Genomic DNA, 20,263 nt, shown 5'->3' on the forward strand with positions numbered 1-20,263 from the left:
AAATTGCCATTGTTGATGCTTTAAAACACGTGCTCTAATTTGACGAGCTTTACATGTTCGTCAAATTAGAAGTAACTATACATAATGGCTCTCAAATTATTCTTCCCACACCAGTGTGCATGGTAATACCCAATATGTGTTACATGTGCAAGTGCATCTTGGGGTTATGCATAATTATGTATAAGTAAAAGGACTGTGGGTCCCTGGAAATTTCTGTGTGTTTTATTCACCTCCATTTGATATCTCCCCAAAGTACTCTATTTTTATACATTTCTGGCTATTAGCAGCCAGAATTTGAAATGAAAGGTGGAGGATAATGGAACAGACTGCCATCTTAAGTCCCTGGCAGTGACCCTGAGAATTACTTGGGCCAGGAATTAAATGGTAAAATGCTTACCTCTAGCAAATGTCAGTAATAACAGTGTTTACATTTCCATCCTAAGTAACACTAAGGGTTAACAACACAGAGGTTACCCTAAACTAAGTGGCACATACCTGAAAGGGTAATTTAAAATGTAACTTACTTGGCAGAGTCTGTGCAGTGGTCATCAACCCTGTCCTCGGGGCCCACTAACAGGCCAGATTTTATGTACTACCTTGGGGAGATGCAGACTAGAATACTGCAATCACTGAGCAGCAAATGATATCACCGGTGATGTATTTCAGTTATCTTGCAAACCTGGCCTATTAGTGGGCCCTGAGGACATGGTTGATGACCACTGTGCTAGTGAACATCAGGCTAAAGACTTTTGTACATCCGCTTATGCCGGGTAAACACAGGCAGACTTTCCAACCGGACTGGTCCGACGGACCGAATCCGGCGGACAATCCGACCGTGTGTGGGCTGCATCGGACTTCAGACGGACCGTTTTGGACGGAAATTCGACGGACAACCTGCTTCAAATCTTTACGTCGTAACTCCACCGGACTCAGTTCCTAACGGAAAGCCCGTTCGTCTGTATGCTGTTCCGACGGACCAGATACGATGCAGGGGCAGGGTACTACATCTTGCGCTCGCTGCAATAGGAAAAACAAATTTTCCTATTGCGGCGAGCGCGAGGCGACGATGTCCCTTAGGTCTGGTATGGATTTTAAGGGGAACCCCATGCCGAAAAAAACGGCGTGGGGGTCCCCCCAAAATCCATACCAGACCCTTATCTGAGCACGCAGCCCGGCCGGTCAGCGCCCCCCCCCTCCTGAACCGTACCAGGCCGCATGCCCTTAACATGGGGGGGTGGGTGCTTGGGGGGGGGCGCCCCCCCACCCCAAAGCACCTTGTCTCCATGTTGATGAGGACAAGGGCCTCTTCCCCACAAACCTGGCCGTTGGTTGTCAGGGTCTGCGGGCGGGGGGCTTATAGGAATCCTTGAGCCCCCTTTTAATAAGGGGGCCCCCAGACGCCGGCCCCCCCACCCTATGTGAATGAGTATAGGGTACATGGTACCCCTACCCATTCACCTAGGGAAAAAGTGTCAATAAGAAAACACACTACACAGGTTTTTAAAGTAATTTATTAGACAGCTCCAGGGGTCTTCTTCCAACTTCGCCGCTCTCTCCGGCCTCTTCTCCCGGTGTCTGTTCTTCTCCCACTCTCCGGCCTCTTCTCCCAGTGTTCGACCTCTTCTCCCGGTGTCCGGTTCTTCTGCCGGCTCCTCCGCTATCTTCTGCCGCTCTTCTGCGTCGTCTTCTTCCCTCTTCTCTTCTTCCGATGTTGACACAACGCTCTCTCCCGCTGTAATGCTGTGTGAGCGCTCCGCAATGACTTATATAGGCGGTGACCCTGCCCCCTTATGACGTCACAGTCCCGAGGCATGCTGGGACTGTGACGTCATAAGGGGGCATGGTCACCGGGCAATGTTGACCACACACCCTTATGACGTCACAGTCCCAGCATGCCCCGGGACTGTGACATCATAAGGGGGCGGGGTGACAGCCTATATAAGTCATTGCGGAGCGCTCACATAGCATTACAGCGGGAGAGAGCGTTGTGTCAACATCGGAAGAAGAGAGAAGAAGACGACGCAGAAGTTCGGGCCGCCGCTAGCAAAAGAGCGGAAGAAGATAGCGGAGGAGCCAGCAGAAGAACCGGACACCGGGAGAAGAGACCGGAGAGCAGAAGAAGAACCGGACAATGGGAGAAGAGGCCGGAGAGAGCGTTGAAGAAGACCCCCCGGAGCTGTCTAATAAATTACTTTAAAAACCTGTGTAGTGTTTTTTTTTTTTTTTGTTTTATTGACACTTTTTCCCTAGGTGGATGGGTAGGGGTACGATGTACCCCTTACTCATTCACATAGGGTGAGGGGCCATGATCTGGGAGCCCCCGGATTCCGATAAGCCCCCCGCCCGCAGACCCCGACAACCAACGGCCAGGGTTGTCGGGTGTAGGCAATTGGAAATCTGTCAAAAGTCCGTCAGAAAGTCCGTCGGACCAGTCCGCCTGTGTGTATGCCCCATTGCGACTGCACAAACCAAAGGAACTGTGTTAAAAAAACAACTCCAGAAAAATGTTCTTATTTTGTTTTGGATAAAATGGGGGAGAGTTAAAGCCTATGTAAATTTTATTATTTCTGTCCAAGTTCCTTTTGGGTAGATTCCCCCATACTTCCTGTCAGGAGAAGACGTGATGGAAATGCTGTCTATCTTGGGCAGGGACAAAACCAAAAACACATTTTAAGTAGCTTGCGTTAGGGTTTGATGAAGACTAACATCTCCTGTTGGCACCAAGCTTTAAATACAGCTAACAAATTTCAGGAGGGGAAAAGACAAGGCTTGAGTAGTCAATGTTATTAAAATCACGTAAGAGTGCGCTGGGGACTTGTGTTAAGGCTTGATGAAGGCTAATGTCTCCTGTCGGCACTAAAGGCAGCTGGCTGGTCCAAGAATTGTCATCTGGAAAGCATTTCCCTTGGTGCTATCAGAGAAGTAGTGTCTCCTGGACCCCAGCAGTCATATTGGGAGCATGGGCTTGTAATGTCGGTATTCACTAGCTGTCTCTTACTGCAGTTTTTGACAGTCTACTGTAGCATTACATATATAGACTTTTATGTTCAGCCCTTTAGTGATATCATGGCCAAAGTTGAGGCCCCCTATACATCTTAAGTTGATACTACTGCTACTTCTACTAATCTACATGTTTTTGATTAATAACATTAGTCTGAAAGCTCACTTAGAGATAGTAGACCCAATTCACTGTATTTTAGCAATGGTATTTTGCCACATTGACCATTATTTTCAGCAGTTACAGCCAATGAGACCTAACCATAACAGCCAAATGGCTAAAAAAAATAACTAATGTATTGTCAAAGAACAATAGGGCTAGTGAATTGAGCCTAGAATCTGATGTGAATGGCCTGTATACTCTGCAAGGTGCTGCAAAATTTTTTTGGCACTGTTTTTACATAAATAAAACAAGAGCATAAAGATTTTATTAGCATTTCTTATTTAAAATTATGATCTACATTTAGTTTATGAGCAATCCTGAAATGATGCAAAGCTTTTAATACATAGGACATAAAAAGTGATAATAGTAGGTTGTTTATTCTAACCATAAAACACTATAACCATGGATCACTTTATCCTGTAAGAAGTCATCCTATATAACTCTGTTATTTATACAATGAATTCATAAGCTGGATTTAGATAATAGCTTATGCTTTATTGAGTGACTCACTTTTCCTCCAGGTAAGCCTGTCTTTTTTAGCATCTTCTCCTCTTTCAGGACGTTAATTTTAAATGACTGGCACTTTCGTGTTGTTGTAGAGTCTAACTATACCACTAGCAGACAACACATAAATAATAAAAGCCTGTGTTTTCAGAGTCCTTAGAGTTTTCTCATACTGCTGTTACATTTTACTGAGCTAGCTTAATACCTGTATAATGACATACACGCAATTTCATACCGAGAAAAGGCATTTCAAAGGCTGAACAATGTCTTTTGATGTCAGAGCAAGTTCTCCTGTCTGTTGTCCAGTATCTCACGTATCTGTTTTTTTTTTTAGAGTTCACCAACTTTTTCAGCAAGCTGGAATCCTTTTATGAGGAAATTCTTGAATAACTGAACATTATACATTCATGTGCATACACTCAGGAACGAATTGTAGAATTACGATACATTCTGCTTTCCTTGTCTAAAGCAGGCCATACAAGGGTCGAATTCTGCAAGAATTGTCTTACGAAAATCGTAAACTAAGACTTTTCTTTTGACTTTTGCACCATTAGTTGGCTGCAGCAAAGGCCAATTTTCATGCGACTATCAGATTTGAGTGTTCAGGTGTGTTGGAAATTTTTGGAAAAACTAAAAAAATTCAAATCAATGATGGGAGAACTGTGCGAGAAATATAATCGAAAAAGAAATGTGCATGAGCTGTGACCTGGAAAGAAAAGAAGATTCCCGGCACAAAAATTATGAAATTGAAGGCTTAGTTGGTCGAATTTTGTAATCAATTTTGGCACCATCAGCTCACAAAACGCACATAAATTTCTGATTTTCGAAGGAAAATTTGTTTGGAATTTGACCCCGGTATGACCGGCTTTAGTATGTATTGACGATGGAGAACTGCTTTGCCGTATGCATTGGGTGACTGCCATTGTATTTTATTGCAGTTCATCATCTTAACCTAGCTCATGCACCTCTCTAGGCAGTGTTAGGGTAAAGTGTCATTTAGTTTTTGGCAGCAGTGAGCAGGTGACATTTTACAGCCGGGGTCAGCAACCAGTAGATCGCAGACAGATGACTGGTAGTCTGGGCTTGCTGACCCACCATTCCAGAGCACCAAACAGAGTGCTATGCAGAGGGACTACTACTAAAGTTGGAGCCGAAGTAGGGAGCAAGAGCCGCATAAGCTGATCACTCCTCTGTAGTGCTGGCTCCTGTCCCATGCGGAGTGATTCCAACTGCACTCCACCTCTTATCCCAACTAGAGGTCTCTAGAGAGGTGCCAGCAGCAGGAAAGAGGAGATCTTCAGATCAGTGTGAAAAAATACATGGAGCATATTAGTATAGGGCTGTTTTTACACTGATGCGCTGTGGTTTACCCACACCTACCTGCAGCTTTCCAGTGGGTTTGCCGCGCTTAGCCATAGACTTCTATTACTGTATATCCTGCAGGTTTGGTGCACTTTTTGAAGGGCACTAAAACTGGTGCAGGAGTTTTGGTGCTCTTTCAAAAAGTGCACCACACCTGCAGGATATAATAGAAGTCTATGGCAAAGCACAGCTAACCCAGGAAATTTGCTGCGCTGCGTCAGGCACTGCTGCTCCCCTGAAAAGCAATCCAAGTGTGTTTGACAGGTGGCGAAGAAGCGATATGTTGCCTCCTCACCACCTGATTTAAACCCATGATTGCCATGCAATGCACACGATTGCTACATGGTAGTACGGCAATTAGAGGTTTAAATCAGGTGTGAGGAGGGAACACTGTGCCCGGTGATCTTTGTCTTCTCCCATGTTGTTCAGGTAGATCTCCACTTCTTTAAGGTTGCCTACCCCTGTTTTACTGCAGTGTCTTTAAACCTAAAAAAACAGGGTGTCCCTGCTGCTTGCTCTCTCAACAGGGTATCATAGCTCATCTTTTGATGATGATATATTTAATATTTTATGGACACAATTATGCTTGCAATGACAGGCTTTAGCGTTGTAAGAGAAGTATACATAGAAAGGCACTATGGGAAGTGGAGATTCCTTTGTGCTAGTGAGTGTTGAGATCATACTCTTCTATCAGGAGGAATATGAAGAGACTCTGACTATGCTGACACAAGTAGTGCGGGATTAACCAAATAAAAAAAAAAAATCCTACTCGCCTAGATGGCTGCAGTATTGATCCGATTCTGCTGCTTTTCTCCTCTAACTCTACAGTGAGAACAGAGCCATCAAAGACCGCTGATCTCTCATTTTTTGAGTCAGCGGTGACTGTCGGTCACCTGCTCTCTGCTCTGCCTCTCCAGCAATCACCGGGCTGTGGAGAGGGTGGTAGTGGCTGGCTCAGGCTCTCTGCAGCCAGCTGCTGGTCAGGAATATGATAGGATCCTGACATTATTATCGGGTTCCCTGAAAAGCCTGGACTGGCTTTGTGACATCAGCCGGCTTTACAAAAAAAATCTATTTTTTTTTTATCTATATCCACTGTCAGCTGAATCTGGGTCACAGCAACGCAGAACTAAGTGCACTCCTGTGACCCACAAGAGAAGTAAAGCCAAACAAGCTATGGCCATACTTCTCCTTCAAAGCTAGCATGTTCTGTCAACTTATGGAGATTGATTTACTAAAAGCAAATAGGCTGTTTTGCTTTTTAATAAATCAACCTCAACCCTCGAAAAACTGAAAAAAAAGAATAAAAAAAAATTAAACCTCAAAGTGTCTACATTTCAGCATTTCTATTAATATTGTTTATGCATGTGCAGGCTTTCTTTAGCAGGTATTATTTTCTACAAATGCTTCTCCATTTGTCACCTCTCAAATATCTTTGGCAGTTGCAGCAAAGGAGTTCTTCAGTTTTCTTCCCATCAGATGATTGCACTCGATTGCAAAATATCTGGCCTATCTTAGGGCTCTTTCAGATTGGCGCCAGTGCTTAACGCCCTCTGAAAAAGCAATCCACAGGGGGCGGTGAAGCAGCATCTGGCAGACATTCATGTGGCAATCCTGCTGCCTCCTGAATGTCTGCTTATTTTTTTTGTTTTGATTTTTTTTTTCCCAGGGGGGAGGGGGAATTGGTATTAAAATACTACAAGGGTTTGGCTCTTAATTCCGGTGTGCTTCCAATAAGTTCAATAGATGAGTTTGACCAGGTGGTGCCAGTTAAATTCTGCGGGCTGAGTTAAAATTTCTGCAGCAACAAAGCAAAGCATTGGTCGCGACCTGTATACAGCATGGCTGTATGGCTAGAATTTAGGTGGGCAGGCAGGGGGCGTAAAACCATAGCTCAGCTGCCTGTTTACTGTCCTCCAGTCACCCATGTGAAAGAGCCTTAAGTGTGTTGTTGCATACTTCAGATATTGACATTTGCAAGATTTCAGGTTGGAGTTCCTTCTGATGACTCTTTCATGTGGATTTTATTTGTCCAAGCAGTGCTGCACAGTGGACTGATGCACCAGTGCTACATGACCCGTCTACAGCAGTACTTCTGGAAGACCAAAAACTATCTCTAAATCTTTTAAATCTCAACAACTAATCTCAATTTAAGTTTTTGATAACATTTAGGATAATGGAAATTGCAAGAGTTATATTTTAATAGCTTCTACCTTCAGTGTAATGCCCCGTACACACGATCGGAATTTTCCGACAACAAAACCGTTGATTTTTGTTCGAAGGTTGTTGGCTCAAACTTGTCTTGCATACACACTGTCACACAAATGTTGGCCAACAATTACGAACCTGGTGACGTACAAGACATACGACGAGCCGAGAAAAAGGAAGTTCAATAGCCAGTGCGCTCCTTCTGCTTGATTCTGAGCATGCGTGAACTTTTGTGCAGCGGACTTGTGTACACATGATCGCGAATTCCGACAACGTTTTGAGAAAATTTGAGAACCTGCTAGCCGACATTTGTTGGCGGAAAGTCCGACAACAAATGTTCAGTGGAGCATACACATGGTCGGGCTTGCCGCCAACAAGCTCACATCCAACATTTGTTGTCGGAAAATTTGATCGTGTGTACGGTGCATAGGAATCCACTATCTTTATTTTTAGATCCTTCAAGAAAGCCATGACTGTTGGGTGTAAGCACAACCACCATGCACTATGGTCCTTCTGTGGCCCACGGTTTGTTTAGTGTGCTGTTTAGGCTCGATCACTATGGGGAGTAGTGTGGGTGATGCTGCAACCACTGCAGGAGTGCCAGCAAGGGATGGAGCTTGTCTCGGCTCCTGTAGTCACTGGAAGGAAGAGAGGAAAGATCCATGGTGCTCCACATCCACATTCTATGGTGGTATGAGAGAGACAACCTCAACCTGGGCTCCCGCCAGGCCACACCCACAACATGTTTCACTCCGCCCCCGGAGCTTAGTCATGGGGCTCATGGGGGGCAGAGCAAAGCGCATTGGGGGCGTGGCCTGGCAGGAGCCCAGGTTGAGGTTGTCTCTCTCATACCACCATAGGACTCCGTGGATGTGCAGCACCAGGGATCTTTCCTCTCTTCCTTCCAGTCTCTATGGTCCTTCTGTCAGCCCCTTCCTCACTACAGGACACAGTCATGACCTAGGGGCTGGCAGGAGGAACCGCCATGTTTATATACCAAGTAGTGGAAGACCTGGATCCTTTCAATATTTCATTGGATGTGAACTGTTTACTGGATCTGTATTTTCCTACCCAGCTCTGAAAAAGCATTGCAAGCATTTCAGATTTTAGTAAGCAGCTGTGTCTGTGACTATTTTAACAAGTAATACTCTTATCTAAACATGACCCTATAATAAGAGTTCACACGAAAAATAGAAACCAGCCACCTTTTTAGAGCCGTGACTAGAAAAACAGCATTTATAGCTAAATAAAAAGAAAGTTTTGATTCCTCGAGACAAAAAACACTGTCTGCGTCAAATTACTTGAAGAACAAGTCTATGAACACAATCAGAACTAGACGTTTACCCTAAGCTGTAAAAATATGTGCTTTTGCTGCCAATGCCTTTAGATCAGACTTATTTACCATGGAGGAACTCCTGAAATAGTTTTCAAGTCTCAGGAAACCCCCACTAAACTTGCTAGACCTACGGTACATTAGTAAGTTGTGGATAGGTTTTTTAAAACTAATACATATCAGGGTTTTCTTAAATCAGAACTTTACTCTCTGAATCAACATGAATTAAGTTTATTCCTTATACTGCTAGCATTAGTAAATAGATAGGAATGTATATTATATTTACTTGTTTAAACCTTTTTTATTTTTTATTTTTTTTGCTTCCTGGTTTCTGGTCTAGGCCAAAATGATGTTGTACATCCCAGGAATCTTCGTGGTTACTTTTTTTTTTCTTTTCATCTGGAAGAGGGGTTTTCTCAGCTAAGCACGCCCTGCATGCCTGAGCTAAGGGCAGATAGATTTCAGGGTGTAAATACCAGAGGTGGGGGACTCGAGTCACATGACTTGACTCGAGTCAGACTCGAGTCACCTGTTTGAGGACTTGCGACTTGCTTTACAAAATTAAATAAATGACTCGACTTGACTTTGACTTGTCACTAATGACTTGCGACTTGACTTTGACTTGGGCTATTTGACTTGCAATGACTTGCAATGACTTGGCACCACCAGTTCTGTGTCTTGGCCTAGGCAAAAAACGCCGCCAAACCCCCCCCCCCCCCCCCCCCCAATAGAAAGCTCCCCCCGAGTCCCGGCTTCGGGGTAGATCAGTATTTTGACTTAATTTGTGACTTGACCAAAATAAATGACTTGACTTGACTTGCTTGACTTCTGGCAGGGACTCGACTTGACTTGCTTGCTTTTCGCCACAGTAACTTGGGACTTGCTTATGACTTGAAGGTTAAGACTTGAGACTTGCTTATGACTTGCACATGTGTGACTTACTCCCATCACTGGTAAATACTACATAAATTATCTGCCATTTCTCAAGATGGCCTTGGCTAAAAAATGCAAGGGGGGGGGGGGGGGGGTGTTTTTCAAAGTGACAAAGTGATTTGGAAGCATGGAGACATGGATGGGTGAGTTTGCTTTAAATATTAAAAATTAATTTATTAGCATTATTGGTTTGCGGTGCTCGAGAACAGTTAAGTTCCACTTTTGAATAGTAGTTTCCCCCCAGTTGGTGCCTACATCCAAATTTTATAATAAGTATTGGGGAATAGCGTGAAGAGCCCCACTGACTGCATCTAGGAGTGAAGTTAGGTTACTGTTTCAGTTACAGACAAGCTCTTAATAGTATGAAATCTATCTACATTCTTCAGACTGATTTAGAAAATGCATTCCCCAAATATAATAATACCTTACTCGTGGGAAAGGCAGGAATCCACTTACAAGATGATTAAAACTCCCCCGTAACTACTTTTCTTCCCTCCCTGCTCCACCTATCGTCATCAGTCATCTTATCTTACTCATTCCCAATATTTGAGGATAATGTAAGATGATTATTTAATGACAGTATATTTTGGAGCCAAACTTCAGTCGCCAATGTCTTTCTTTTTTTTTTTTTTTTTTTTTTTTTAGTACATAGTATTATGACAATTAAACATATAAATAACATTTAAAGTAGAAGGGGAGGCTCTATTTTAACCGAAACAACTATTAATCCCAATTAGTATGAAATTTGCATGGTTCCAATTTTTTAAATATGGTTCTTTGCATTTTTTTTCTGTTAAAAAGTCCCCCGTGATCGCAAAGCTTTGGGGTTTAGTAGATCACTGCGGTTGTTGCGCATGTTCTCGGCCTCCTTAGGCCCGCCACTACAAAAAAACCTACCAAAAGTGACATACCTAGCCAGCAGGTGTGAACACTCAGAGCTAGTGCCATCACTTCCGACGTACCCCTCTGCCTGTTGTTTTGTGGCGTTTTCATAGCCCGATGGTTGGGTGGGATGGGGGGCGATGCTGAGCAGGTAAGGCTGAGTGGGATGAGTACGGGGCTACTCGAAGCTCTGCTGAATTTATTACACAGAGGACGACAGCGGTTTAAAATGGAACTTCACCATTCCTGACCAGTTTCCTCCTCTCCATCATACCACCCTTTCGTTACAGAGTTAATACATTTTTTCCCCTCTTTTTGTTTGTTTACCTTTTTATCTAGACTGATTTTCTTCCTAACCCCTCTTCTGTCATTCGCCTAGGCTAATGACGTCAGCCCTCCCCGGTGCCTCTCGGGATTTGTGACGTGGATATCCCTCGAGGCACCGGGAGCATCTATTCACTAAAGCAGGAGGGGGCGGGCCTAGCGGCACATCGGGAGGAGTGCCTGTGCCTCCCGGTGACATCCCAGAAGAAGATGTCGGCACAGGACCCAAGTGCTGGCTACAGAGAATGAGGTTGGCAGCAGGACAATGCTGGATCCACTGGATGGGTGAGTATCCTTCCTGTGCAGAACACAGCATCAGGCCGGCGGAGGAGGAAAACATTTTTTTTTTTAGGGGGGTTGGTTAAAGCGGGGGTCCACCTATCTATCATTTTTTTTTTTTTGGAGTTCATTCACAAACTTTTCTTCTCATGATTATCTACTCACATGTTCTGTGTAATAAGTCCGCCTGTGTCCGATTTCGTTGTAAAGAATAACTTATAAAATTCACTGAAGGCTGTTTCCATCTTCATTGTGGGCATTTGAAGCCCACAAGCATGTATTTCCTGGATGCGGTGAATGCTGTGCTCCCAGCATTCACCGAGATGTTGTGATGACGCTGTTGCACAATGCATGCTGGGAAGCCTGAGACTAGCTCCCAGGGGACTGTGGGAGGTCTGGGAGAGGCTAGAAACACGCCTACTCCCATGGGAGGAAAACCAGAAAGTGCTAAGAAGATTCGAAAAAAAAAAAGGTAATTACGGCGATTTAAATTTTTTTACACAGCATGTCAGCATCTAGGCAAGGAAGAGAATGCATAGCGATAATGTTCAAAATTTGGGTGGAACCCCGCTTTAAAGTTCTGCTTTTAAGGAAGTGCCTGTAACCTGTCACATATAACAAGCCGACCGTTGTCAGTACAGAACAGGGGACTGCTGATTGTCTAGCTGAGACTACTGTTTCTAATCTAGACAATCAATAATTCAGAAAATGCATAATATAAAAGTTAATGTTATTTGACGTACTAATCATAGGCCCATTTTGATTGTTAATGTGGAATTCCACTTTAAAAAAAAAAAACTTTGCATCATGCATCTAAATTTGGATCCTTATTTTTAACATAATCAAGTTTGTTCACATTCCTTAGCAGATACGAAGACAAAATAAGATCCTCAGAATCTAAGTCTATTTGGAAATGTCCTCGTATTCTCAAAAATGCCCATTCTTCATCTGTTTATGTAACAAATGTATCCATTTTTGACCTACGAGCAGCTGTAGATTTGTGGTTATTGGTTATAACTGAACATATACAACAAGGACCTGTTCTTTGTAAAGTCTTCTGTTTTGGGAGCAACGAAAAGCCATGTACTTACAGAAAAAAAAAATGACTTGTCTATGAATATATGGCAAGACGCATCTAGAATTACTTTGGGAAATAATTGTATCTACACGGAGGTTATATAAAATGAGTATACTGTAATTACCGTATCCTTAATCTGAACATCTTTAACCGGTGAGAGATCTGTAGGGTTTTGCTCAGCAATTAAAGCATGTTAGAACAAGCACTGCGATTCCCAGTGGCTGCTGCTGCTTTATTAATGTTTGCCAACACTTGAGCCATTCTGTATTCAGCCTTAATGACTACATGCAGATTTTCATTACCTTGAAGATACCATAATTGAAAAACAGTTTTCTTCAGGATTAGTTTCATAATCGCTGATTACCTGATCTCCAGCTGCATTTACAAGTTAGTGGAGTGGAATGTCAAAAAACAAATGCTCTCTCTGATTTCATTTACAACAATATTCACAGATGTACTATAGACCACACAGCACGGACAATGTGAATATGGCTTATAGTATACTTGCCAATTTCCTAATGATGCTATACAGTATATTTTATTGTTCCCCAGAATAGCACACATGCAATATGTAAATTACTTTCCACTAACATTAAAAAAATGTATTTATGACACATGCACCTAACTTTTGGCTACACTACTGTAACAAACTGTCTACTATCTCATGCAGCAGAATTTTTATACGATTAGTTCCCTGTAGGATACAACCCATAGGCCTGATCACCCCATGTGCATTAGTATTATCTCTCTGTGTGCAAGCAGGAAGATTGGAAAGATCTCCCTCTTACCGGCTCTTCGATAAGAGAAGAGTTTAGGCTCTTTTTCATGTGCTGGCAGGGAGATCAAGGTGCCGGGGTCCTGTATATGTAGACAAACACACGTGTGTGTTTGAGCTTTAGAGTGCACACCCTAATGCAATAGGCTGCGAACACCTATGATACAACCACAGCCCTCTGATGGGGATGGAGAACCACTGGGTCTGACCCAGAGGGTCGGGTCCCTGGCCTTCTGGCCTAGATTGGGGTAGCTCTAGCTCCGGTCAGTTTTTCGGGAGAGAACACTGACTCCTCCTTCGGGGGGAGAGTGGGTAGTATTTCCCGAATGTAATTAGGTAGGAGGGATGGGAGCGACAGTGGGGCCTGATGGTAAAGGGCTCTCACCAGGCTTCCAGAACTCCAGGCCTTCCTGGCTGGGGTGGGGGCTGCTGTGGTCTGGGTTGGGGGTCAGGTTTGCATGAAAAGCCAGTGGTGAATGTGCCCCTGAAGTGGCAGCTCAGGGGTGCTGTACAGTCAGTGTTTCGGCACTTGATTTATGGCACCATGGTCACTTCACCACAACACACGTTTTTCGCGCCTGCCTCTAGGGCCGAGCCTTTTGGCTAGGACCAGGGAAAATTTTTATTCTTGGCTGGAGGGCCGGCCATTGTATTACTCAATGGTCACTTTTCACTCTCCCACTTCCTTCTCCCCGCTTTCTTTTTATTCATCCCTGTGTTTGTCACTTTTTTGTATTCTCTTGTTTGATGTGTATACACGTTTGCCACTGTGTGATGAGTAGGGTGTGGGTCCTCGGGCCTACTCTGAAAGTCTTGGGAGGGGGTGGACAAAGGCCTTTTGGCATGGTTCACCCTCTCTCATGGGGTCTCCCTTCGGGGGAGTCCCACCTAGTACTTGGGTGGGTCTGTTTCGGCAGACCTTCCAGAGAATGGGGGTCCATCTGGTTTTGGCCAGATGGACCCAAGTGAAGTACCTCAGTCCCCGTCTGGAGCCTAACGCCCTGGGGGATCAGGGTAAGGTCCTTCCCTAGTGGAGGATCAGTGTAACACCCATTCCAGGTGGAAGTTTTTGGGTGTGTTTTGCTTTTAAAAAAAAAAAAAAAAATTGCAGGTGCATTTTGCGTTTTTCAATACACGCTTGGAACCAAAAACCAGAAAAATGTCCTTGGCCCTTTTCATAAAATGCAGAGATGTGAAGTACATCCATAGGAAACCATGTTAAATGGACTGTAGTGTGTTTCTGCAAAACTGAAAACACACTAAAAAATGCATAGGTGTGAACCAGGCCTAAGGCTCCGTTCATATTCTTGCCGGTTGGGAACATGTGCCATGTGGCCCAGTGCAGCGTGATTAAAAAAAAAAAAAAAAAAAAAAAGGGTCAGGGACTTCTTTTCCTGCCTTCTGCCTGGTAGGGCAGTCTGTTGAAATAAATGTGCTGCCTACACGCAGAATGCAGATCGCACAAGTTTGAACCTAGCCTAAGTAATTAATGGAGCTAAACACACTATCCAGCATGTTATCACAGACAAAAGGAAGATGTATTTAACCAAAGAAATGTATATTATGGTTGTGCCATAGATCTATGGAAAATGAGTTGCTGCCCACATCCATAACTCAGATATTAAATAGAACAATTTCCTTTATGGGACTCACATGGAGATCCACTTTCTGCAATAAAGTCACCAAGAAGACTGTGACTTATGATCTCTTTGGTTAAATATAAAATGAAACAATTACCTCTATGGGACTTTGAAAGGCAGAAACTCCTTGACAATCAAGATGTATTTGAAACTATATTTGTATTTTTATTAGAAAAGTTAAAATTGAGGATATAACTTCAAAAAGAAACACATGTATGTACAAACAAAATAACCACTTGACTCTGTCCAGTGAACAGAGCTAGGACAGCGGGTGCCAGACGCATTTCAAGGTTAATAACAATAAAACCTCTTCTTCAGGGACTAGTGCTTCAGTGATTGGTTGTCTACAATTGAATAGAAAACAAAGAAGCAGTAAGCATTCATCAAATAATATATATAGGTAAGCTTTGCAGTAAACATATTAGAATAATAGAATACCAATTCTAACCATATATTTCTTAAAAAAAACACCAATACTGCATCCATTTAAAAGGGAGAAGATCTGCTGCCAGAGGTCAACCCGATTGACAGGGGCCGATTGAGGGGGAATGGGGGGGAATTTTCCAGGCCCAAACTCGAGGTCAAACTCAGAGGGAGCCCTCATTCAAAAAACAGCCCAGAGCTATCGACATTGAGGCAAAAGACCACTCAAAATTCTCAGGTCTAAGAAAAAGAGAGGGAGAAAGAAGGGCGATAAAAAGCCTATTTGTTATAAAGTGTGCGCAACTGTGATAATAAAATTATATATATTGATACAGAGAGAAGATAATCCTCTATTTGGAGCACACACCTTTAAATAGTCTGGTGGGTTGATAGTGTGCAGTCCGAAGGAGAAGCATATATAAAAGACCAAGGCAGGACAGCACCTAACTTCTATAAGAAAATTAACAAATAATGTGTCACGCACAGGGTACAATGCAAGAGCAGAATTGCATCTCCAAGAATATTGAGTAACAAAAATTCAAAGAATCGTTTCCAAATTTAGCATACAGAAAGCTGGTGTTTACCTGTGGTCTGGATTAAAGAATGCTTGCTTGGTCTGCACGGTGCTGGGAACAGCATAAGACTGAACACCAAGGTGTCCACCTTTTTATATAGAGCATATCCTGCTAATCAACTGTATCTCTCACAGCTGTGAGTAGGAAGGAGAAAGGGCTGGAGGGAGATGGCGCCCTCCGAGTCCCCGGTGCACAGACCCGCCCCCCAGAGCGTCATCTCGTCAAGACTTGACGAGGTATAGAGCGCCGCTCGGAGACAGCGTCATGACGTCACCCGCCCGATGGAGAGGGGCGGGATGTGATGCCCAGGTGACTGGTGTCCACGGTGCATAATGGGTGCCATGGCAACAAGAAGAACACTGGGCCAGGTACGCCCAGAAAAGTAGAGACCAGTCTCATCAAAGAGAAAAGACGCGGGTGGCCCCCATGCGAGTGAGTGACTAAGAGATGGGCTCAGTGCATCCTACCCCCAGTGGCTGGATTTGCAATGACCGGCAGCGGAGATTAGCCCTAAAATTGCAGAAAAGAGCCAGAGAACAAGAATACAAATAGATAGATTATATAGGTCAGAAAAAATATAAAGGGGAATCGAAAAAGGAGAAAAACAGAGCCGATGAATTATGATCCAAACATATGCAGTGTCTATCAAACCCAAATTAAAGAATTGCATCAGATAAGAAATTGCAAATAAATAAATACCATTGATATGTATCATTCCTACTTAAAGCTTAATATAATGACAGATAGTTTTTATTCTTCAAAAGACAACATAGCGTACCCAAACATAAAAGCCTGTTAAAGGGTCAGACTCGCGTCATTGAGATCCCTTTCAGATCCCCCCTGACGTGAATCCTTCCAAGAAAGGCCTGAATGAAATAGATTCATTCAGGCCTGGGGGTCTGGTTGCGTTCAGGCAAAAGATCTCTGTTCGTGTTGCAAAAGGATCTTATTCCAGTCGCCTCCACGCATACCCGAATGTACGCGATCTAGAATCAAAAAAGATATCTTTGCAAAATTACCATTTATGTGTGGCCGAAACATGTCTACCAAGGGTTAGACTTGGGTTACAGGATTTCATGGGTGCTATGTGTTGGTACGCTCACTTCCAAAATTCAAGGCTTGTCTTGCCTACATAAAAACACGCACAGTCGCATGACAAAAGATATACAACTCCAGAAGTTTGACAATTTGCATAGTGGTTTGGTAGATACTTTTCACCATTAGGCAATCCTTATATTTTTAGCAGTGTTCATAAACTGGCAGTAGCTACAGCCCCCACACCTGAAAGTCCCTGGACGTTTACAGGAATCTCTCTTTCCTCCTCCTCCTCCTCCCAAGTATTCACTTGTGACTAGTTGATCTCTTAACGATTTTGGCCGTTTGAATGTGAATGAGGGATTATCTGATACGAATAAGCCAATAGTTGGATCGAGTTTCAGCACATGCCAGTATTTTTCAATTATATTCTTAAAGGTCTTGTGTTGATTTGAGAATTTGGTAATGATCCGTATCGGATTGGTCTTATTTTTAGCAGACATGGGATTATAAATAAGCTCTTGTCTCCTTCTTAAGCAAGCTCTTTTTTTAAAGTTTTTTTTAGGCAGGTGGTGGAATATCCTCACGCAAATAGCCTTTTTAATGAGTTAGCTTCTTTTTTGAAAGCGTTGTCATTAGAGCAATTTCTTCTGACCCTCCTTTTTGATTCCCCTTTATATTTCACTATTTGTATTCTTGTTATCTGGTTCTTTTCTGCAGTTTTAGGGTTACTCTCTGCTGCCTGTCATTGCAAATCCAGCCACTGGGGGTAGGACACACTGGGCCCATCTCTTAGTCACTCAGCGCGCGGGGGCCACCTGCGTCTTTTCCCTTTGATGCGGCTGGCCTCTTTTCTGGGCGTACCTGGCTGAGTGTTCTTCTCGTTGCCATGGTGCCCGTTATGCTTTGCGGGCCAGGATGCCAGTCACCTGGGCATCACATCCCCGCCCCTCTCCATCAGGTGGGTGACATCATGACGCTGTTTCCGAGCGGCGCTCTATACCTCAAGTCTTGCCGAGATAACACTCGAGGGGGGTCTGTGCCCCGGGGACTCGGAGAGTGCCACCTCCCTCCAGCCCTTTCTCCTTCCTACTTACAGCTGTGAGAGATACAGCTGATTAGCAGGATATGCTCTATAAGGCTGACACCTTGGTGTTCAGTCTTATGCTGCTCCCAGCACCGTGCAGGCCAAGCATTCTTTAATCCAGACCACAGGTAAACACCAGCTTTCTGTATGCTAAATTTTCAACCCCATAGACCCTGAGGGAGAGGTTTTATTGTTATTAACCTTGAAACGCGTCGGGCACCCTCTGTCCTAGTTCTGTTCACTGGACAGAGTCGAGTGGTTATTTTGTTTGTACATACATGTGTTTCTTTTGTAATATTTCACCTGTAGAATATATATGCATCCAATTTTGACTTTTAAAGTGATATCCTCAATTTTAACTTTTCTAATAAAAATATGAATATAGTTACAAATACATCTTGATTGTCAAGGAGTTTCTGCCTTTCAAAGTCCCATAGAGGAAATTGTTCTATTTTATATTTAACCAAAGAGATCGTAAGTCACAGTCTTCTTGGTGACTTTATTGCAGAAAATGGATCTCCATGTGAAACGGCTGATGGTCAGGCTTTTACGTACAGCTTCATTTTTTTAACCATCCCACAATAAAAAAAAAAAAAAAAAAAAAGAAAACTTTGAGTGCCCTGCTTTTCTGATCCTTTTACTTGTCCATATAAAAGTATTGTTAATGGGAAATAAAATTCTGTAGAAAAATATTTTCAAACGTAATTTCACTTGCATACTAATTAAGATATTCTTTTTTTTTTTTTTTTTTTTTGTCACATCAGATCTATCTCCGAGCTACTGATGTTAAACTGATGAGACAGCTGCTCATTATTAATGAAAACATTGAATCTATCAAATGGATGATGGAGGAGAAGGATCTCATCACCAGCCAGGAAAGCAGCTTGAGCGGGAGTCTTTGCAGTCTATTGGAAAGCCGAGACACCTCATTACATGGAAGTTATACCAGTTTGCACGGCTACAGTGATGGGATGGATGAGATCTCGGTGGGAAGCTACTTGGACACTCTAGCAGATATTGTTCCAGGACATTGTACTCCAGATTTTGATCAGTACAGTGATACACAAGAGAACCGTGGAGACTACCAACCACTGGGTAATGATTCCAGTGAACAGCTTGATGAATATTACTGTATCAGATAGAGCAGGGAGTAGAACAACCCACACTGGATGAGTGAAGCATTTTTAAAGGGTAATTCCACTTAATAAACGGTCTGAACAGTTCCCATATTCCATCAGCCTGTGTCTCGCAGCACCCAGGTTCACTAGGAGCTTTAAGCCTCTACACTGCCAAAAAGAGGCTCAGTGGTTTTTTTGCACACCTTACTTACCTCACTCTTGCTAAACCCACTGCCGCTTAGTGAATTTCTTCTTTAATTTTTTTTTCCAGCTTCTAAGAAATAAAAGATGTACACATTTGTAATAGAAACAATGTGCCTTGTTTCTAATGATTTCATGTTTGAGATAATTTACTATTTATTATGTGTGTTTTAATTGTACCTATTTTATAATGTAATTGACTAAACCTCTACATTGCAATAATAATTTTCTTGTTTATTTTTAAGAACTGGGGGGGGGGGGGGGGGCTGCTTATGTAATGCCCTGTACACACGATAGGATTTTCCCATGGAAAATGTGTGATAGGACCTTGTTGTCGAAAATTCCGACTGTGTGTAGGCTCCATCACACATTTTCCATAGGAATTTCCGACACACAAGTTTGAGAGTTTGCTATAAAACTTTCCGACAACAAAATCTGTTGTCGGAAATTCCGATCGTGTGTACACAAATCCGACGCACAAAGTGCCACGCATGCTCAGAATAAATTAAGAAACGAAAGCTATTGGCTACTGCCCCGTTTTTAGTCCCGACGTACGTGTTTTACATCACCGCGTTCAGAACGATCGGATTTTCCGACAACTTTGTGTGACCGTGTGTATGCAAGACAAGTTTGAGCCAAAATCCATCAGAAAAAATCCATGGATTTTGTTGTCGGAATGTCTGATCAATGTCCGACCGTGTGTACAGGGCATAAGACTGTTAAATGGCTACTTGTCTTTGTTTTTTGGCTGGCCTGTAATTCAAATTTTTAAAAAATAAATATAAACGTTACTGTGATGCACAGTATAACCTTTTAATATGATGCTAAATTCTTAGGCCTCATTCACACTTGCACTCCTGAGTTTAGCTTTTCTAAAAACTGGGAAAGTTTATCTGAGAGATATAAACAACTTTTATGCCGTCCAGATCACTTTTTCCTGCAGTTAGGGCCTCATGCACAGTGGGCGTTAAAAACGCTGCTGATGGTCTTGTAGTTCATTCCAGCCTTGTGCAGGTCTACAATCTTGTCCCTGACATTCTTTGACAGCTCTTTGGTTTTGCCCATGATGGTGGGTTTGAATGGCATGATTGATGCTGAATCTACATATTATTTTTAATAAAGGAATTGTCAAAAACTGCTGAAGGGCCTGCCATTTTGTAAACATTTTTCTATTGCTGGCAATGGCATTTTATTGCCGGCAATTTAAATGTGATTAGTTTTTTTTTTTCTTTACAGTACAGTGCTACAGTAGTTTCTATCCAGGGTACAGATGTGCCACTTTACAGGCAGCCTAAGGGACCCCACAAGCACTATATTTAAAAGGAATTTTTTATTTTATTGTTGCA

General features: G+C 43.0%; 1 protein-coding gene across 1 annotated transcript in view; it reads left to right on the forward strand.

Annotated features, from left to right (window-relative positions):
* The window catches only part of LURAP1L (leucine rich adaptor protein 1 like), a 47,754-nt gene extending 27,699 nt beyond the window's left edge, over positions 1–20,055 (forward strand). Inside the window, exon 2 of the mRNA XM_073635471.1 lies at positions 18,363–20,055. Coding sequence (XP_073491572.1) covers positions 18,363–18,740 — 378 coding nt within the window. The 3' untranslated portion in view covers positions 18,741–20,055. The remainder of the gene's footprint in view (positions 1–18,362) is intronic.
* Positions 20,056–20,263: the final 208 nt, after the last annotated feature.

Source organism: Aquarana catesbeiana, linkage group LG01 (assembly GCF_042186555.1).
Source record: "Aquarana catesbeiana isolate 2022-GZ linkage group LG01, ASM4218655v1, whole genome shotgun sequence".
Taxonomy (NCBI): Eukaryota; Metazoa; Chordata; class Amphibia; order Anura; family Ranidae; genus Aquarana; species Aquarana catesbeiana.